This window comes from Patiria miniata, unplaced genomic scaffold (genome assembly GCF_015706575.1).
Source record: "Patiria miniata isolate m_02_andy unplaced genomic scaffold, ASM1570657v1 HiC_scaffold_20, whole genome shotgun sequence".
Classification (NCBI taxonomy): Eukaryota; Metazoa; Echinodermata; class Asteroidea; order Valvatida; family Asterinidae; genus Patiria; species Patiria miniata.
This window is the reverse complement of record NW_024037059.1, coordinates 9,502,512-9,525,493: the sequence shown is the minus strand read 5'-3', so window position 1 is coordinate 9,525,493 and position 22,982 is coordinate 9,502,512. Positions and strand designations below refer to the sequence as shown.

Sequence of the window (22,982 nt, the reverse complement as noted above, 5' to 3'; positions counted from 1 at the left end):
AAGTCCAAATTTTTCCGGGGCACTTAAGCAGGCCCCGGACCCCACGTCGTAAGGGCTTCGCGCTCCGCGCTCCGCGCTCCGCGCTCCGCGCTTGCATGTCCTGGACCCAAGCTCATAAAAATAATTCCAGCCTCCCCGGCAAATGGCAGTCTGGATCCCCCCCTGCTGTAAGCACTTGGTTAGGTGGGGAAGTTGATATGTTTTAATAAACACATTAACAAAACATTCCCTGTTGTATGCCAAAAAAAATCTAATTTATAAGCACCGATACATTTAAAATTGCTTGCCATGCAACAATGGATGCACCACAGAAGTGTAGCCATATTGACTACTGATGCAATTATGATTTTGGAGGGCATAGCAGCACCCACAACGGTACTATATTTGACTTTATATGTACTCGATCTGACCATAACTACACGTTGGGCCAAGACAGTTCAATCAATCAAAATAGAAGCCGTTTTGAGTTTTCACTAGAGTGATAGTTGTTTTAAAGTTCATGTATTTTAATATAAAAATATGAGTATTTTGCTCTCTAAATTGCCATATCACTTCTCTGTATTGAAAATAATATTATAAATTCAATTTAAAAAAAAAAAAAAAACAGCTTTTTGTACGATGTACATGTATCCATATTCCCCCCTCCCCCCCCCCCCCCGCGCTTTCCAGATATTCCAAACCACTCCCACATTGAAAAAAAAAATTGCCACACCTACATAGTGCTTATAAACATGTGGACTTTCCGCTAGGCAATATGTAACTTTAACAATAATACATGTTGATATCTTTGGGAGGGGAGGGGTCGTTGCTCATAATGAGCACTGGAGTAGGAAGAGGCGTGACAGGGGGGTGCATGGGCTGTGAGATGGGTACGGCTGTTGGTGTAAATTATGAAAGGTTCACTTGCAAATTGATATCTATTTACAAGTTTAATGTAGGCAAATACAAGTAGCAATCAAAAAATTTGTTGGCAAGGGAAGGGGCGGGGCCTAGCTGGGAGGGGAGGACTAGACATTATTTTAACTAATGGATGCACTTCAATCAGAGGACAATGGATATGGCCATTATTATTCATTGCGGCTTGCAAACACATGATTTTTGCCCATGTGACAATGATTTTACCGACGAAGCCAAGCTATTGGTGGGTGGTCACACCCCACCCTCAACCCCAAGCAATGCCTCAGGGGTGGGGAAAGGGGAGGCTGTGAAAAGGAAGTCTATGTAATTTCCAAAGTGTTCAAAGTGTTCATTATTTATTTTCATTTGTTTTGTTATATGCAACATACAAGTTCTAAATTCGGTGGCAAAGGGGGAGTGGACGGGGCCTAGCCAGGTGTGGGGGGAGTACACGACCTACTATTCATCCACTGGTCTAAAAATGATACACAGTGTGATTCTGGTTGTGAAAATGTGCTAGATTCATGAACAATACCAATTATACAAGTTATTACTCAAAAGCAAAAGAAAAAACTGAAAATACATTTTGTTTTAGGTATTTGTGAAAATTACCATTTTTAATGCGCTACTGCACAAAGGATATGGGTCATTCCATGTCAGACCAACGCACTTTTTTACCTCATGTCTTCCGATTTTGATAAAAATTGCTGTGCTTATAGGTCCTGATGAGCATGTCTTCTTCTATCAGAATCTACCAAAAATCAATTGGGGTCTTCAAAATTTACAACTTTATGACTATTTTTGTACAGTTGGTAGGTTACAAATGAGTAAATTTATAGACTTTACCAGTGTTGGAGCAAAGGCTTTGACCCTCAAGGCCAAGGCCAAGGCCAAGGCTTTGACCCTCAAGCCTCGAGGCCAAGGCTTAATCCTCAAGGCCAAGGCCAAGGCCCTGTTTTATGAAATGACCACTGATATAGAACTAATTATAGTCACATGAGTGAAACATCATCAAGCAAGGGCGGATCCAGAACACAATTTGGGGGGGGGGCAAAGAAATGTTGGTCCCCCCCAAAAAAAGTGGGTCAAAGAATTACGGCTTGGGCTTCGGGGCCCACTTAAGGGCCCCGAAAAAATTTTGGATTCGAGATGCTCTGTGATGCGATTTGAGGCAATTTCTGACCATTTTAACCGATGTTTTTTGAGGAAAAGATGGTGGTGTACTCACTGCCTGCCTTTATTACGACGTCACAACAACAAAAATGGTTTCGTTTTTTGTTGGGGGGGGGGGCATGGCCCCTTTTGGCCCCCCTGGATCCGCCCTTATCATCACGAATTGCTCGTTACGAAGAACAACATTTCTTTAATTGCAATCAACATGCTCGCATAGGCCTACACCGTTTTATGACTGCACTGTATCTACGGTGTATTAAAGTATAAGTTCAGGTCTTCAATATGGTTTAACTAAACAAAATAATGATTTACTTCTATATTGACACACAATTCTCCCAAGTGTAACAAAAGGGGGATCCAAGAAACTGATTTGGGAAATTTGTATTTGCTGGCCCAACATGGTCAGAAATATCAGCATTATCTAAAACAGATACATGCAAATCTTTAGCATTTATCAAGGAGAAATACAACCAATCAGATCTATTCCATAGTTATATGCAATTAAAGTGATCATCTCATTAGCCCCACAAGTGTGCGGAATATTGTTGCAGCAAATCTACTTCAATGGTAACAACATGTGATGCTATAAAAGTGGAAGTGTGCCCAACACACAAATCTATATGGTGCTTCCCTCCTCCATCGTAATACGATTAAAATGGTAACAGCAAAATTTCAAACAGATTTATCTGGAAAATGCAAAAATCTATGGGCCTTGAAGAGCCTTGACTCAAAATTGCAAGGCCCTGAACCCTCAAGGCCAAGGCCAAGGCCAAGGCTTTTGCCCTTAAGCCTCGAGGCCAAGGCCAAGGCCCTAAAATCCAGCCTTAAGGCAGCCTTAAGGCCAAGGCCCAGCATCAAGGCACTACATCACTGGAATTTACATTAGAAATCCACCAACACAACTTACTATTCTGTTTCTAAAGCTACTTAAATTAATCTTGGTTTGGGAATTTCTCATGTTTAGGGCTGATGAGGTCTAACCAGACTCATGATATAAATTATCAGCAGTGGCGCACCCAGGATTTGGCTTTTGGGGGGGGGGGGCTCATAGCTTTTTGTTTTCAAATTTCTGTAGAAAATTGCAATTGTGAAAAAAAAAAATTACCCAAAAATCAAACAAACAAATTGACAACCTTGGAGGGGGGGGGGGGGGTACAGCCCCTGGAGGCGCCCCCCCCCCCATGCCACTGATAATTAGTTATCCCACAAGTGCGCTTTGAATTGAGGCCCCCACCCACCCCGGGGTGCCACTGATAATTAGTTGTCCCACGAGCCCGCTTGGAATATGAAACAATGCAGTGATGAATGAGTAAGGTAACTTTGATTGCGATATTGCGATATCTTCAATCAACCTTGAATCCTACCCCCTGATTAGTCCATCTATAGCAACAACAGTGTGATTTGATATAATATTGCACAGCTATATTGCACCCCAGATATCGAATGTACATGTACATTTTTATTTGCAGTTTTATTTGCATCTTTTTATTTGCTGCTGAACGGTCCGATACACTATGCACCTACATCCCTCACCACGTACAATGTAGGCATCCGACGTCAAGTTTGCGGGAAGATAAATTCGTTATGGCTCGTGGAACACGGAATAATGTACGGTAGTGCGTCAGGTGGCATACGGGTCACAGCAGCATTGCATTGTTTCATATTCCAATATTCTTCTACAGAAATTTGAAACAAAAAGCTATGAGCCCCCCCCCCCCCCCCCCACATAAAAAAAGCCAAATCCTGGGTGAAATTTATATTATGAGTCTGATTAGACCTCATCAGCCCCAAACATGAGAAATTCCCAAACCAAAATTAATTTAAGTAGCTTTAGAAAACAGAATAGTAAGTTGTGTGGGTGGATTTCTAATGTAAATTCTATAAATTTACTCATTTGTAACCTACCAACTGTACAAAAATAGTCATAAAGTTGTAAATTTTGAAGACCCCAATTGATTTTTAGTAGATTCTGATGGAGGAAGACATGCTCTATCAAGTCGTTTTCATTTCGTTGATTTTCGGAATGATACATTAGTACATAAATTGGGTCAAAAGTCACGATAACATATTAAAGGTCACGTGACCTTTTCACAAAATTTATTTTTGACAAAAGAGTTGATTTGAGCATGCAATTCTTATTATTTAATACCAAATTCGCATATATTCGATGAAAATTGACATGGTTTTGACATATTTCTACCAAAAGGGTGAGATTTTACTCTAAAAATGCCCTGACCACATGGTAGGTCGGATCGGGCTAAAAATTGGTGTGCATTCATTGCTCATCAGGACCTACAAGCACAGCAATTTTTATTAAAATCGGAAGACATGAGGTAAAAAAGTGCGTTGGTCTGACATGGAATGACCCATAAACAATAACCCAACATTTTCTCACCAGATATGGAAAAACCAATTTCTGAACTAACCATAGCTGAAGGGAAATTATTCTGAGTGCCCTGGCAAGTTGCATTTTGGAGGGTGAAATATGGGATAAAAAATGCAATTTTGCTAGTTGTAAAAACATGCTGTACATGTACGTGTATTGTAGGGCCTAAAAATAATATAAAAGTGATTTTTCAGTAGTATTTGTATTTTTTTCTTGTAAGGGTAAGGTACTTTTGTGACATTACTGCGCAGTTTGCCTTGATGACCTTTGAAAATAAGGCAAAAAATGAACTTTTGCAGCCTCAAAATTGCCCCAAAATGGCCAAAACACATAATGGCCCATAACCATGGCAACGAAGTCCTTTCATCCCACAGAGTATAAAACAATTCGATTTTTTGAGCGTGGACACATATGAAGTATTTACACAGAATGACTCTTAATAATCACAAGAACAAAATCAATCACGATCCAAGATGGCTGCTATTAGACCCAAAAATTGCGCGCATTTTACGTTGTCTCCAGATATCATCAAGTAGTCTTGCCAAACCTCAGTATTGATGAGCTTCAAATTCACCAAGTTGCTAACTGGCACAGTTTCCCTATTAAAACCTAATGGACAATCATGTGAACAATGATAGCATTGTGATATTTAGCTCAGCAAACAAAATGGGGAAAATGAGCTGGCTGTCTGTAAACTGGGCTTAAATTAGGCGAAAGGTCGCCTAACGTGGGAGACTTGAATAAGTTCAAGAACCCCCCCCCCCCCCTCCCCCCCCCAAAAAAAAAATTAATAAATTGTTTACAATAATTTTGTCGATGTCTAAATGTTTTCTTTCCCATTAATTTTCTTTCCAATAATTTTGGGATTTTCCTTGAACTTTTTCAAGTCTCCCACGTTAGGCAACCCTTCACTAATTAGGCCAATTGACACCTCGTTATCCCTGGCGTTTTTGTTTGCAGGGCTAAATATCACAACGTTATCATTGTTCACATGATTTTCCGTAAGGTTTTAATATGGACACTGCGGCAGTCAGCATCTTGGTGAATTTGAAGCTCATCAATACTGAGGATTGGCAAGACTACTTGAAGATATCTGGCGACAAAGTAAAATGCGCGCAACTTTTGGGTATAATAGGAGCCATTTTGGATTGTTACTATGTCCTTATAATCATTCAGTTGCTCATATGCATTAGAAAATGTTATTCAAGTAAGGATGTGTAAGTAGCATCACCAAAAATTTTTTTTCAACAAATCAAAAATAAAAGATATACCCAAATTATGGCGAAAATATATTACACGGCAGGTATTAAAGATTTATGCAAATTAGGTATATTTAGGGTCAAAGTTAATGGTGGCATCCACCCACATCTTGTTTGTTATGATTCAAAAAATTGATTTAGCATGGATGCCAGCCATTACCCAAAAAATGCCGTGAAATTACTCTCCAGATTGACTTTTCCACATTTGGCTAGCCTACAATTTTTTATGTTGACCACTTGTTTAGTTGTTCTGTGTATGAGCTGTTTATAAATTATTCATTGAATTCACACATCTTGTTAATGAAAATCAGCATATTAATCTTAAAGAAATGTTTTTCACTACTGATTAGAATATTTATTGAATATTTTTCATCATTTTGTCGGTCTTTTTATGTTTTTTTGCCCATAACTTTTTTATGTAGTTTACATTCAACATCAATTAACCTATTTCTGTGACGTCACACTATTGTTAAAAGTGTAGATTATTTTCTCGAATCTACACTTTACTGTAGATTATTTTGAGAATCTACACCTAACTGTAGATTATTTTAAGAATCCACAGTTTTTGTTGTGAACAATTCCATGTATATTCCGGCACTAACAATTTCTTTTTTTTTTAAGTTTCAGTCCATTATAATGAAAAGAAAAAGAAATGTCAATGGTACTCAACAATTTTCGAAAGAATTTGACGTGTACCTGATTTTGATAAATACCCTACATGTACTACTTTAATTTTTTTAAATTTTTACACAAAATGTTCTCGTTTGACTTTTAATTTGCCGTGCCGATATTTTTAATAAATTATAAATTTTAACCTAAAGCGCAGTGTAAAATATTCCTTTTTTATGTTATTTGCAGTTCCCTTTATTTTTATCTTAAGTCTTATTTTTGTATTTTTATATTATTATCTATATGTTAATGCTGAAATTTTATTGATGCTAAAAATTCAATTTTTATTTTTTTGTCTTCAAATTTGCATTATAAGAAAATCAGTGGATACCCTTCAGTTAAAGAATATGTGCACATCTTTTGTTATCAAAATGACAATCATAAATAGAATGGACGATTAACTAACGAAATCAAATGAAACTCATAAACGTCTCAGAGTATATTCCAATGTAACGTATTTTCCAAGCAAAATTGGTGAGTGAGATGGTGAGTGAGATGGGCATATTCCGATGTGTAGCCTACTCCACAAATATCATGATATCAAGGTAAAGAAATGTGGTTCCCATTGAATGGCCAATGACATATGGTTCCACAAATCAAAAAGCTCTATGCACAAATGAGTTGCTTCCCAACTTTTTCTTGTGCCTGGTGATTGAACTCCTCACATCAATCCCGTAAAAAAACAGCATCAAAGAATTTTCCGGTATAATCCTCAAGCTGTAACATACAAGTGCGAAATCTCCATTTGGCTTTGGGAGTAAGGAAAGACAGTGTATTCGCACTAAACACTTCTGATCGTGAATGTGTGTGTGACTTACCATGAGGACAAATGTACTGTGCAATTGATGAATGGAACAAAAGATGTGCACCCATCCGAAGGGTTAACAATAGGACCTTGTTACGATGCAAGCGCAGGGCCAGGCAAAGTTGACTAGATTGTATGAATCTACACTTATTCACAAGTGTGGTAAACCAGGGATCTTATTTGCATAAACTGTTGTTGTTTTAAGAAATAGGTTAAGTCAGAGAATAGACTCGGAACTGAAGATTCGTTCAGTTCCTCGTCCATTCTCTATAACAGAAAAACATGTCATTAATCAAAAAGCCAAAATTATATTTACCGTTTTCATATTTTAATAATAAACAGCTGTCAAACCATATCTTCCACCTGAAAAAAAGGATGTTTATGTTTTGCTATAACAAGAAAAGACCTGAAGGCTTGTAAGTAGAACCTAACCTTCATTCTTCAGGCACCCTTGTGAATCTACAAAATCTCACACCACCAAAGTTTGAGGTAGAATTACATTGTATGTAAGACACCTAACAGTTTACATTGACCATCAGTGTTTCATGTTTTACCGTTACAGCTACCCACAGCTACCTGAAAGACACAACACTGTTAGTCTCATTGGTGGTGGCTGTCGGTGGGTGTTGGTTCGCCTACGTCCAGCATAGATATTCTCAGTCCCACATCAAGCAGATGCTGGGGGACATGGAAGGGCTTCAGAAGGCTGAGGATGCACTCAGTGAAATGCAGGAAAAGTAAGACCTTGCTCTTGTCGATGTGAATAGTCATTTAATTAGATGATATTTTATACCACATATTTTGACAATGTTAAACCATCCCCGTCCCGCCCCAAAAAGCCACCCTAAAACATCTGCCTTATCTGTGTTTTTTTATGTTTTGGGTATCAGGGTAAAGATAAGAGCTTTTTCATTCAAATACTGCAAAAAAAATCATGAAAATAGCACTTTGGGTTGCTGAGAAAATGTCATTTATATAAAAGTAGTCATTTTTCACCAACTACTTCAAACAGTGAAACATTTAACTTTAAGCCTACTGTGGAATTATCATTCTTTAAATTTCTTTAGTATTTTGACGTATTCATGATGCTGAAAGTGTTTAGAATAGGACTAAAAGAAGGACAAGATACGGTACCTGTTCAGGTGGAAAATAAAAGGTATATCCATCAAATTCATTTGTATAGTTAACTATAGCAATATTGTGTGCCGTGTTGTTTGAAAGGATTAGGACATGCACGATTAGGTACAGTGACAATCCCTTACTGTGACAATCCCTTACTGTGACAATCCCTTACTGTGAACTGTGGGAATTGGTGTGTGTACAGGATGAAAAATGACTACTTTTACATAATTGGCATTTTCTCAGCAACCCAAAGTGCTGTTTTCATGATTTTTTTTTCAGTATTTAAAAGAAAAAGCTCTCAGCTTTAATCTGATACCGAAAACATGAAAAACTTAACTGATCCCTTTTTTATTTTTAAGGGCAAGTGTTTTGGGATTGCGTTTGTCTGGGGGGTCAAGCTGTATATTCCCCTCTGTCATGAGATTCACATGTTTGGTCATGCATGTATAACATTTGCCACATAAGTACTTAAAGGTACAGTCCATCCGTCATTTTTAATATGTGTATTATGTAAGTTTGAAGCAACAAAAGTGCTGAAAATCTAAAAAGAGTGCCAAACTACTTTGCTGAATTAAAAACGAACCTATTTTACAAGAAATTTCCAGCAACCACTGTTTTCTTCAAAATGATAGCTTACCAAAAAGAATAATTTCACAGGGAGTTTAGGCCCATTATTATCTTTAAACCAAGTATGCTTTTCAACAAAAGTTACATCAGTTACTTTTTGGAGAGCTGCAGATGGTCGATCGACTGTCGCTTTCACTTGCAGGATGATGCAGTGCATATAAACTTTAGGGGTAATTGACAGTCTCTTTCTAATTATCGTGTATCCATAATTTAAGGGCAAATAAGTAACAATGTCTGTCTTAATTTCCAATCTGTACTGATGCAAAAATAAAGGAACACCTTAATAAAAGATATATATATATATCAATAAAAGACAAATATATCTATACATTTTGGGTTAATCGTCCTTCACACTGGCAGCAGAAGCTGAATTGCGAAGGACGCAACGACAACATGGTCGAACCAAAGACATGTACATTGTAACTAAGGGTGCCTTAGTCTGCCACCATATGACCCCATGACTTACCACAGAGCACAGCCAGATCAAAGGGATGATTTTTACAAAAAGTGGAAAACCAGAGAAGCCAGAGAGAAATCCTTGCGACACAGGAAAAAATTCATGAAATCCCAGCTGGAAATCAAACTGGGCCACAGCACTTACAGGCAAGTGCTTTATGCATTGCACCCTTATCCTTCATGAACTTCATCGGCTTCCAGTTCACCTTCTATCACCGCGACAGCCGACTGCGTAAACTACAAGACTCAACAACACTTACACAACAACATAGTAGTGTATGAACAAGTGATGTCATGATGACGTCATCATGGCTCACGTGACGTCATTTTAAAAGTTGATATTTCAAAGCCCAATATCTACAGAACGGTAAGTCTGATTGGGTTGAAACTTTGTACGTAGGTAGACCGGGACGTGTTATAGATAAAAATTGAGGTAACGTCATCATGACATCATCTTGTGATTTTATAAATATTTTTGAAGTTTTGAAAGAGTTTTACCATATCTCACTGACACAATAGGCTAGATTCAAAATTCTTTTTGTATTAGGTTTGTTAAGCAATAGGTATATGCACAAAATTTGGAAAAATGTGTGACGTCATGATGACATCATCAAAAATGCGATTTTGTAAAGCACATAAGGGAATGTCCGATTGTCATGAAACTTAGTGGGTGGGTAGATAATAGTACTAGTGCACAAAGTCTGGAATGACGTCACAATGACATCATCGGTAGATTTTTTAATATTATTTTTTCTTTAATATTTACAATTTTATTCTGCTTACAAAATTTAACATTTTGATTCATCCGATTGGCTTCAAACTTGGTACTAAGGATGTGAATCTACGTTTAATTTAATAAACATTTTGGAAAATTTTTCGGTAGCGTTTAAACGTTTAGCCAACACTTTAAAAGGACTGCCGCCTGTGTCCCAGTATATGTGCGGTAACTGCAGTCATCTGTGTTTGTAGTTTTGTATATACACTTGTACACACTTTAACCACCATTTTTTCTATGTTCTTTTTAAGTCTGTTGGCTTAATAGACAAAGAAGAAATGAATCGTCTGCAAGTGTTGTTGAATCAAGTGTTACTTCACGAAATGTCAAGGCCTGAAGAAGATCGGCGCTGTTCAGCTGCTGCCATGTCTGCAAAACTATACTCGTCTGAATTTCATTATTTTATTTTTTTTTGGTCGCTGTTCTTGCTGTTTTATCTTTCCTGTAACTGTTTTGCTGGATGAGCTAACAGCCCTACATATTCTGGAGCAGCAAATTGATCTTCAAAAACGAGGTAAAATGAGGTAAAACTGCCACATCTTGCTCTCGATAACAAGCCTCTTTTACTACTGAAGATAAAGGTGGTATTTCCGACACTTGCGTTCTATGATATAACTGTGCATTTTTATCGGGGAAACAGTTTGTAGTAACGGCTCTGTTGGAAGACTTCATTATGACAGAACATCCATACTTCGCCTTAAACCCACCTCATCTACCCTGAGGAGATTGCCTAGTCATTCTCTTGAGATTCTTCAAAACCTTGGGCTCCTTAAGCCAAGGCGTGGCCGCCGTGGGGGCTGCCACATACGTTGACAGATCCCACTTGTTTGCTCTGCAAGCAGGGAATATGTCCTGCATGCCAACTCCACCCGTTCAGAGCATAACCTGGTTAAGCTTCGAGCCTCACCAAACCCACAAAAGACTCTAACTCTAGAGCAACCCTTGTTGCTTCGCATGCTCCTTACTAATGCACAATCATTCAACAACAAGATGGAGGAACTTGAACTGGTTCTGCACTCCAACAAGGTGGACATTGCAATTGCAACAGAGAAATGGTTCACCGATGCAACTATCCAGGTAGCTAACATTCCTACATTTACTACCATCAGTAAATCTCGTCCGCACAAGCGAGGAGGTGGTGTTGCTATTTTTGCCAAGGATCATCTATCTGTGCATACATTGTCCGACCATGTCTGCGAGTTTGAATGTATGTGGCTGAAACTCGACGTAAAAAAGGCTAGATGCTCGGTGGCAAGTTTGTACATAGGTGTCATCTACTATCCACCTAATTCAACATATGAATGTGAGATTCTGGATCACATACATGTATGCAACACTGTAGATCACATTCGTGCGTCAGACATGTCAGCAATAATCACCCTCTTCGGTGACTTCAATGGCTTGAAATGTGACCCTATCGAGGCTAACTTGAGTATGACACAACTGATTTCATTCCCTATTGGTGGTAATGCTACCCTGGACAATATTTTCACCACCTCTGGGAGCTAGTGATCATTGCTGTGTCCTCCTCTCGGCGGTCTGTGAACTCCCTCAACAAAAAAAGGGCGCAACAAGCTTTCGACCCTACAGAGATTCTTCGGTGCGTTCGTTTGGGCAGTGGATAGTCGACTACGACTGGAGCAGTGCACTCACTGACTCATGTACTGACTCAGTGGGAAACTTCTTGACTACAGTTACAGATGCCTACAATTTCCATTTTCCCCTGGTAACCTCTGCACTGCAGAACAATGACAAACCTTGGATGACACATCGCTTGGAACGACAACACGCCTTCAGAAGTGTTAACATGGACAAATGGAGTTCACTTCGTAGCAAGATACGGTGGGAAATTAGGATTGCCAAGTGTGAGTTACACAAGCACACTGTCCAACATCTGAAGTGTAGCCAGCCTGGCAAATGGCACAGACAAATTCAAAAACTTTGCCAGATTAAATCCAAACGTACCATGATCCCTGGTGCTGACGTCGACCCAGAAACTACTTCTGAAACCATCAATGGCCACTTCGCTGATATATGCAATCAGTTGCCTGCCCTTGATCTCCAAGGGTTACCTTCATATCTACCAGCCAAGTCACCACCCCCTCTTATATACAGGGGCCAAGTGCTTAAGACCCTCAAGGGTCTGAAGCCAACCAAAGCTGGCCACCCCTCCGATTTGCCAGTACGACTGATCAGTGAGTTTTCTCATGAATTGGCTGACCCTCTCACCGACTTGTACAACGCCTGCCTACTTGAAGGAAAATTTCCCTCCATTTGGAAGACAGCAACTATTGTGCCCATTCCTAAGGAGAGGAATATCGAGCCTTGACCAGCTTCGGACAATCTCCCTCACACCGATTTCCGCAAGAGTGTTTAAAACCTTTCCTGCAAAGAGGATCCGCGAAGACATTTCTTCAAAGCTGGATGTCAATCAGTATGGCAACGTCAAAGGCAGCTCCACCGTGCACTATCTCGTGGATATGCTTAACTTTGTGCATGAGGGACTTGATAAGCCTGGTCATTTTGCTAACCTTTGTGCCATAGATTTTACGAAGGCTTTTGATCGGGTGAACCATAACATTGTCATTCGAAAGCTCATTGAACTTGGAGTTAGACATTCTATCATTCCCACTGTCTGCAGTTTCCTCACTGAGCGTACCCATAATACTAAGCTCTGCAGCCACTTGTCAAAGACTCAGGGTATTTCTTGTGGGGTTCCCCAAGGCACCAAATTGGGTCCAATTCTGTTTCTGATTTTGGTTAATGACGCATCAGCTGAAAACTGCAGACATTGGAAATATGCTGATGATTTAACTATAGGTGAAGTAGTGAAGCATGGCCCACCATCTCACATGCAAAGCTATCTTGATGACTTGTCAAGTTGGTGTTTGACAACAATGTACTTCCAAAGCCATCTAAATGTCAGACCATGACAGTAAGTTTTTTGAAGCGTGACACTCCTCGGTCCTTATTTAAACTTGATGCCACAGCATTGAATTCTGTGACCTCTATGAAGTTACTTGGTGTTACTGTACAAAACGACCTGAAATGGGACATCCATACCACAGATATTGTCTCTCGGGCATCCCGTAGGTTGTTCACTTTGGGTATTTTTAAGAAGGCTAATATACCCACCTCTCACATGGTTGCTGTGTACACTGGCTACATAAGGCCCATTTTAGAGTATGCAAGTCAGGTTTGGCACAGTTCTATAAGTGTCCGCCAAAGTGATGCCATTGAAAGCATACAGAAACGTGCAGTGCGTATCATTCTAGGCCATGGCTATGACTCCTACACCGCAGTACTCAGCGTGCTTGGTTGCCTACCCTTAAATCTAGGAGGGAGGATCTGTTGATTAAGTTTGGTAACAAACTGCTTAACTCTAATAGATTTAGAGGCATGCTGCACAAACGTGAAACATTCATTATTTGTTTTATATAACACCTGAAAAAAATCCTTGTCGTCTGATTGATTGACTTTTAATAGCCAATTTATTCAGGTTAAAAACTGTTTAAAAGTTCGACAAGTTCATCATACATGTATTTATATTAATGCAAACTGTTCAACAGGTTGAGAACAATCATTTTAAGGCCCTATATTTACAGAACCGGAAGTCCGAATTGGTTCAAACTCAATCTGCATGTATTCCAGAACGTGTTAATGACAAAAATTGCAGTGACGTCATCATGTGATGTCATCGTGTGATTTTATACGAATTATTGAATTTTTTGACCTTTTAGTCATATTTCATCTACGGAACATGATAAATTCTTTTTGTAATAGGTTTCACAAACAAAAATTTAACAAAAATTTCGAAAAATGTGTGACGTGTCATCATGACGTCATAAAAATACGTATTTTTTTTAACACATATAAGGGTATGTCCAATCGTTATGAAACTTGCTGGGTAGGTAGATATTGATAAAAGTGTTCAAAATCTGAAGTGGCGTTGTCATGACGTGATCATCTTATTTTTTATTAATTTAAAATTTTTAATATTTTCTTCTTATTACAAAAAATTACATAAAATACATCAAGGAGTAGGCACAGACCGAGACCTTTAGCTTGTATTGTTTCTAAACAAGTTATGTCGTGATTTGACGTCATGTACATTTTGCTAATTTATAACACCAAATTCACTTCTACACAGCCCCATATTTTTAGAAGAATACACATGTACATGTGCATTCGAATTGGATGAAACTCCTACATGGCAGTGGTTGCTAAAACGGTAGAAACAGCTCTGTGTTTGTCCACAAACACATGTCTAGTTTATACTTTCTCCAGCCATTCATTCTAGCAAAGTTCATGGTTTCTATTCTCCTATTTTGTCTTCTGTTTGTTGTCTCTACAATTTGAGTGAGTTTTTGTAACATTTGGTTGGTTCGTGATATTTCTTGGTCGTTATTGGTAAATTTGGGAGCGAGGCCTTCGCACAGCACAGGTTGCTGGTCGCTCACTTCCATACACGGCATTTACAAGGCTGTGTCCCTTAGGCTTCAGGTTGCAAGTAACTCACACCGTACCCAACTAGCGAGGCTTGGCACTGGTTGCAAGCTACTTGCGTTCTACGTTTATAGGACCATTATTTAACATGAGACTCTGCACAGGCTGCAAGTAGCTCACGCGGTACTGAGCCAGTGAGGCTTTGCACAGGCTGCAAGTTACTCACTATATGCTCATACTATACAACTGCTGGCATGAGGTTTTACATAGACTGAAAGTCACCAACGCTGTACCCAACAAGTGAGGCTTTGCATGGGGGAGCGTCGCACGAACTGCAAGCCGCTCACTCCCTACGCACGCTACAAATTACCGACCCATTCATGTGATATTTCACTACGTAGCAAATCCCTCATGCTGCACCGAATATTTGTAACTTTCACCTTCAAAACAAACACCTGTTATTTAACTGGCACTTTTGTTATCTCACAGCCGTGCTGACCAATGGGCGAGACTTCCTATTGACTGCAAGTTGTTTACTCCTATAACACATGTCACAGTTACCCCTTTATTTTAAGGACTGTGACTGGAAAGATAAAGGATCAGACTGCAAACACCAAATAATCACAGCACTTGATCAGAAACCTTTTCTCACGCAATGGCCGTCCGGGGGCGAGTTCCGGCGGTCTGTTTTTGACGCGAGTATTTTCATTGTTCTCACGCGCGAACAGCGGGAACACGACCCACGAAGACTGCACTCCGAACAGGATCTCACACCACCAACCCATCAGGGTTTGCAAACATGATATACCCGTGTCAAGAAAAAGACCCGCCCGAACTCGGCCAATGAGTGCTTGCCAGTTGCCAGATGATACTTCTTTCATATTATATTCTAGATTTTTTTGTTCTTTCTCTCCGGGATGCCAAAATATTTTTGTTACATTTTATCTCTTATTTTAAGGTAACATGTTTTCAATAATAATCGAAGTACACGCGTACCATCTGGTGGAGCATCTGAACTTCTGAAACATGTTTTGCCCGAAATAAAAAAAGAAAGTAATACAAATTTGATGCAGCCTCAAAAAGGAAGCAGGTGGGCCATTGAGGGTTATTGGTGGTTTTCACGGAATGGATGGAGCAACAACAAAACTTGAATCAGTTCTTAAAACAATATTCAGAATAATGAAAATGGTTAGACGGTTTCAGCTGAAACAAATTGCAGTTGTAATGCTGACACTCAAAACTTCCAAATAGGGGAATATAAATTATTTTTCTCTTCTTACAAAAGTTTGCAAACAGAAAGTCCTTCAATTTGATGAGACTTTCGATGCATGTTACAACAATTATGTAATCGGCCTGTGATGTATACAGGTGCTTAGCTCGTTTTGTCACTTGAAAATAAACGAGTAACTTCATAAATAAATAAATGAAATAAAACTATATTACATTAAATAAATTGTTATTTCTTTTGGTGATTATTTAGAACACATTGCGCCTGGAATATAGAAAACTTACCAAAACAGTATTTGCAGTTATTGCCGTCTTTATTTTGTGAGTCTTTTTTTTTTTTTTAATAAAAGTGTAATCAAAAATATAATCAACCTAAAGTACATGTAGGTATGAGAACGCTTCAACTTATCTGATACAATCCCTTATTCAAATTCTGCGTCACTGCTATTGAAGGGGGGAGGGGGAGTCTGTTTAAAAAAAAAGTTCACTTATGACAACTTTTCTTTAAGACGAACTGAAAGATGTGATGAACCATGAGATTCTCATCTGGAGTACGGTTTCATTATATTTTAATGAAGTTAATAACATTTGATCTTAAAACTTGATTTTTTCAAGTTGGACAAACTGTAATGAAAAGGTTTTGACATCCTGATGAGAAATAATGACAAAAATATAGAATATGCTTGTAATATGAAGCTTGAAAGAAGTATTATCTGGCAAACACTCCTTGCGTTTCGTCCTGTTTGCAGAGCGGGGGGGGGGGGTACAAGTGAATCATTGCGTATGAAAAGGTTTTTGACTGTGTCAATAGAGGGCGCTGTTTCTAATGTTTTTTCTCATGCAGAATTTTCAGAGATTTTACAGATTTTCTCATTCCCAAACAAACTGTGGATCGGGGAACAAAGTTTTTTAGATATGGTACATCATAGTCTACATGTCTGGGAAGTTTTATAAAATTCGGTGGACCAGATCGCCTATCTTGAAAACTAAAGCGTTTCGGCCTTTTGTCCCAAGGACCATAAGAACTGGACTACATGTAATTATTATTCACGTGGAGTGAATAATATACATAAGATGTGACCACAAAAAAAGGAAAATGAAAAATCTCCCCTTTTTTCCAATCACAGATTAGACAAAGCCCAGGAAGAGCATCAAACTGCAATCAGGGAGAAGCAGACCATAGAAGCTAAGCTGACTGATCAGATATCAAGGGCCATGCAGGAGGCAGAGAGGTTGAGAGAAGCAAGGAAAGCAGACGTGAAGGATGGAGGCTGCAACACGCAAGTTGAGCTGGAAGAGAAACTAAGACTAGCTGAAGAGGAATTAACACAGGTAATCAGTTGACTGAGGCAAGTATCTTCACCCACTGTAGCCTCTTCAGCGTGGGAAGTTTATAGCCCTCTTCACACGATGCCAAAAAACTTGCAATGATGGAGAGATTTTTGCAATGATTGAGAAATATTACAAAATGGCCATCGTGTGAAGGAAAATCAATGCTTGAGAGTGACCAGCTTTCCTTGTGAATTCCTCTCAAATATTGAGATATTTTGGTGGAGGTCCCGACCTGCGACAAATCTTCCACTAGCGGAAGTTTTCGCACGGAATGCATGCTAATCCTTCATGTGCAACCAAACCCTTGTCAATTGAACAATGTCCCTTGCGAAAGGCTGTCCAGTGCGCATGCGTGGTGACGTACCTCTGCACACACGTGCATGCATGCTGTATACGTGTGCAAATAAGGATGGCAAAGTTCAGTATGCAGGCGATCATGTATGTACGGGCCCGCTTCCAAAATCCACTTTTGAATTATTTGACCAACCAAACTAGTTGGCGACATTAAGAACATGCATGTATGTCATAGATAAAGCGCAGGGTTTTGAATTTTTTAGGGCCATTTGGAGGGGAATTGACGATGACAAGGACAAAATGCACCACGAAAATAAAGATGGGAATTACTGCGCGATGTACCTGAGCACGCAGGTTCTGCTACACGGCACCAACCGGCCCATAAACCACATAGGAAAATCTTAATTTCTATTCCAAGAAACTGTTCATTCAAAAATTACCAAAAAAAGTGTAATTACATTCAAAGATATCTGCTTTAGGTTGGCAGCGTCATTTTTTAGGAATAAAAAACATTTTTGATTCTAATTTGATCGAAACAAAACAGGGGCCCTACACTACACAATCGCCAGTATGTGACAGTGCATGCTGTTCTGATACATTTCTTAAGCTCATTACATCACCGCAAACAAAAGAGACAGCTGAAAATTCAGCGAGAATAATAGGCTTCCTTCCTGGAGAAGGTATTGCCATGCATTTCGTCTTCTTTTCTGTCGAAATCTCCTTGGCATTGCTCTTTGTGGGCCACTTCATCCCCAATTTTTCTGTGTTTCTACAGTCGGTTTAATATTTGCAACTGCAAGGATAAAAATTCGCGCTACTGCACTGGTACTAGTACCATTTATCATTGCAAGTCCCATAGTGTAGTGGCAATCAGCGAATTGCACAATGTCCTCTCAAAGATCGATCTCGGCGTTGTGTTCGTTTTCATGTGAAGCCTTGCGAATGAAGTGGAGCGTGTAATGATAAGATAAACAATCTGCGCTCGTAAAATGAGTCTCAAACATTGTGAGTTTTTTCGTTGTCGTGTGAAGAGGGCTTAGTACTCAGCTTTTTTTATGGCATTTCATAGCCATAACCTATGTGCATTGGCATTGTACCTACCGGGTATCGGATCAGGGCTCAAATTTCATGAAAAATAAGTACTAGCCACATGGGCGTCGCCAGGATTTTTTCTAGAGGGTTGCAAAAAAAATTTTGGCCAAAAAATGCTTGTATTTCTCAACACATTCTCGATTTATCAGTTTTAGAGGGAGGCAGGGACATTTTGCGCCCCCCCCCGAACTCATTAAATTGACACCACTTTGTCTTCGCGCCTCTTTCTTTTCTTTTATCTTTCTTCCTTTTTGTTGTTGTTTTGTTTGTTTGTTTTTGCTTTTCCGGGGGGGGGGGGGGCAAGTGCCCCCCCTTGCCCCCCCTCGCGACGCCCATGACTAGACAGCAGGTCTAGTAACTGAAGAATCTTACTGGACCTGAACTATTTTATAAGACCTGTGTCATAAATAAGAAAAAACAACATTTTGCACTAGATGTATGTGACAGGAATACAACAAAATGCTATTTACGAGTCACCCATTTCGTGTGTGCACTTGGCTAGTTCCCCTGGAAAATTAGTCTAATTCTCTTGCTAGCGGGCAGAGGAGTCCTTCATTTGAAGAAAATCCAGGAGCCGAGCTATAAATCGCTCTCCTCAAATCCTTGAGGAGAGCAAATGGATTTTAAAATCCATGGATAAACAGCGGTGAAACGACAGTAAACATTGTTTTTGTTTTGTTTTGAATATCAGGATTTATTCAAGGGCTGCATTTTTATTAGTTTTTGCATAATAATATGCTCAGTTGGCGTAACTTCTTTTGTTTTTGTAATTGTAAGACAAGGTAAAATTTATATAAAAAAAGTAACTAAATGGAGATTAATAAAAGGTTTGACTTCTGCTTACGCTTTCATTTTTTAATACAGTTGTCAGTTGGTTCATCACTTAATTATACTTGGAAAATGGAGTTAATAAACGGCAGACAAACATGATATTAACAGCAACTGAATATTTGTTTTCAGATTCGTTAAAATTATATGAAAATTTGCAGCCTGAATTATTTCCATTGCACTACGAAAGCTATATATAAAGGGCCTCAAATATGACAAAAACTTGCCTTAAGTGTTATCGAAAATATTTGCCGTCAATAATCTTAAAAATAATGGAAAATGCAGGTCAATTATACCATATGCAAAATGCAAGACACGACGAGAAACTGGCTAACAATGTCTGAACTTCACTTGGTACAAGCGTGCGATGATGCACTGTGTGTTGTGGACTGGCAATGGGCCGGCAATGAGCTTCGTTTTACAGTATGAGATTTTGGTGAAACACGCTGCATCGTTTCACTTCATATACCAGTAGTACTTCCTCAAAATAAATTCATGAACACGGGAAATACAAGCACAGACAGGAAAGACCAAGTTCTGTGAATATAAGCTTGCAAAGATCGTCTTTCACCATCGATGTTTTCTTGGCATTTTTACGATGTCTATTCCGTCCGGCCTGCATGCAAAACACTGTACTGCAGTGTGCATGCACCGTGTGCGACTATTGCATTCACTGGTTACCGCATTTCCATCATGCCTTCTTTGGCCCTTAGTGCACGGCACGACGGGAACCAGTCACTGCTGCACTAGCACGTATGGGCCCAAGTGTTTTCATATATCGATGCAGCTCTGTATGTACGTTCACATCTGCAACTACCGTACCGCTAAAAAATACGGGCACTTTTCGCAATCGATTTAGCGCGAATATCTCATCGCGAACGCTGTGCCAAAAACTTAGGGGGGTCGCTGTAGCCGGGACGTGCTTCGTGAGATTGTGCGAGAAACACTGTGTAATGCAAGAGATTATGCGAGATTTGATTTGCCATTCGCAAATGCTTCGCGTGCGTTCATGTTCGTGGCCACCATTATTGTTACCGGTACTCCCTTAAAGATGTCGAACGTTTGCGGAATGTTATCATACACTTCCCAGTATGATGCTGATATAAATGTTCTCCTGCATCACAGATTTGTTACAAACACTTCGTGGATGGTACCGTAATTTCCTAGAATACATGCGAGCTCACGGTAATGCCGATAAGCAATGTCACTTGTCGCGGCAATCTTGTTGTTTAGTCCGTTCATAAATCAAAACCTGGCCCTCTTTCCACAAAAGATGTTTGTGCAAGTAAAGGCATAAACCTATTTGTACAAGCCACGATAAAACCAAAACAACCGAACCAAAATTGTATCAATGTGAGTACGTCTGGAATTGTATACAATGGGAAAGGCGCCTGTCTGGAAATGTAGCAATTTGGGAATGCGCACCCTTTGTGATCTCCAGCGCTCAGCGTGGGAACGTGCGCTGGCTAGCCCACAATTGTCACGTGACAAGCGGGTGAACAACCGCTAGTAAACAATCGGCCACTTGTTCCAAGAAGTTTCTCCCTGTTCGTACGCTCACCCAACCCGCCCTCCCCAAGGTTGGAGGTTGACGGGAATACAAGTAGTTAACTTACAATAGCCAAGCGCACGTGAAGGTTATTGGATATCAGTTGGTTTGGGCTTGACACGTAATTTTACTTGGTATAAATAATGGTTGGTTGGTTTGGGCTTGACACATTTTCCGAATGGGTCCCAGTTAGTGGAACATTGGTTGGTTGGTTTGGGCTTGATACACGTACATGAATGCATTTCCACACTAGGACCAAACGGAAAGAATAATGGTTGGTTGGTTTGGGGCTTGACACATCATTTCCCCGAATGGGGCTGTAGTTGGTTGAATATTGGTTGGTTGGTTTGGGCTTGATAGTCAACTACATGCTATATTAGGACCAAGAGGGAAGAATACAGGTTGGTTGGTTTGGGCTTGACACATCATTTCCCCGAATGCGGTCCTTAGTTGGCTGAATATTGGTTGGTTGGTTTGGGCTTGATACATAACTACATTCTATCTTAGGACCAAGAGGGAATGATATTGGTTGGTTGGTTTGGGCTTGACACATCATTTCCCCGAATGTGGTCCGTATAGTTGGCTGAATATTGGTTGGTTGGTTTGGGCTTGATACATAACTACATTCTATCCTAGGACCAATAGGGAAGAATTTTTATTGGTTGGCTTGGGCTTGACACATCATCTCCCCGAATGGGTCCTACTCAGTTGAATATTGGTTGTTTGGTTTGGGCTTGATATATCGATACCCTTCCAAACTAGGACCAAAAAGGAGAAAAATTGGCTGGTTGGCTTGGGCTTAACATAATTGCCCTGACGAGGTCCTATATATTGGAACATTGGTTAGTTGTAGACATGTACTTTTCTTTCTACAATCACCCAGATAATTTAAGTTGAGTAATAGGATTATGTTAAGTAAACCCTTGCACACATAGCGGGGTTGTTTTTTCCTCTGTGCCAGGGCTTGGTCAGGTGGTCACGAAAGTTGACCAGTTACCTTCGCCAGGCCTTGTCACGGGGTGCCCCGGGACGCCGGGGGAGGCATCGAGACCACGGGGCTCTCGGCCTCGGCGGAGTAACCATCCGCCGAATGGGGCGGCTGACCCAACCTCTCTCAGTCCCGGGAATAACCAGGATAATACTCGGGGGAACTAGTTTTGCATGGGTTCATATATAATAAGCCCCCTAGTTGGGGGAAAAGACCTGTTTGTTGCTTGAATTTACAAGTTTGCAGTTTACTCCTTTTGAGTTCGAGACCAGTTATATATATATGTGTTTAGAACAAGCTACTTGCTTGACAAGCATTATAATGAGAGATATGCTATCTAATTTGTGATCATGATTTAGGATGTAAGTTGCTAATGATTATGAACAAATTGATTGGATGGACATGATCATAATTTAGGATGTACATGTAAGTTGATAATGATTATGGACAAAATAATTGGATGTACAATTAAGGCGTCCGACAGGGAGAAATAAAGAGCTTGGAGGCAAGGGCAAAGAATTCTTGGATCGTGTGTCTTTGTACAATTAAAATTTTTCTTACTGATTTGTTGGATGATTTCAAACACATACAGTGACTTCCGTTCCCTGTGTGTTCTACAAACCCTTTAGGAGTGGTAAAAACGAATTTTAAACACATGCAGATAATTTTTTTTTATTGAATACGTGTATAATAAGAGATTTTGTCACAATGCATGTATTTTGACAAAATCCTTTATACTTGGCAAACACAGGTCTGCTATTTCTCATGGTTAAAAGTTAGTTATTCTTCAAGTTACACTGTCCTGTGTAGTGATTTTTGCTGTCTCCAACAGCTTTCATAATTGTTGGCATATTTGCTCTGTTTTTACATTCAATTAGCCCCCCTCTGTGGCAATTAAACACTTAAAAAATTGGGCTATTGCAAAAGTTGGGATCCTGAGCAGGATCCTAGCACTAATTATTCATAGATTGGACCAATCACAGCCAAGAGTTTTGACCAATCACAGCCAAGAGTGTTGACCAATCAGCAGATACATTGAAGCACTAATGATATGCAA

The 22,982-nt window shown here is 39.6% G+C and overlaps 1 protein-coding gene across 1 annotated transcript in view; it reads left to right on the top strand.

The window, feature by feature from the left end:
* The window catches only part of LOC119727347 (stromal interaction molecule 1-like), a 174,421-nt gene that overhangs the window by 62,321 nt on the left and 89,118 nt on the right, over positions 1-22,982 (top strand). Inside the window, exons 7-8 of the mRNA XM_038199200.1 lie at positions 7,752-7,926; positions 16,970-17,174. Coding sequence (XP_038055128.1) covers positions 7,752-7,926; positions 16,970-17,174 — 380 coding nt within the window. The remainder of the gene's footprint in view (positions 1-7,751; positions 7,927-16,969; positions 17,175-22,982) is intronic.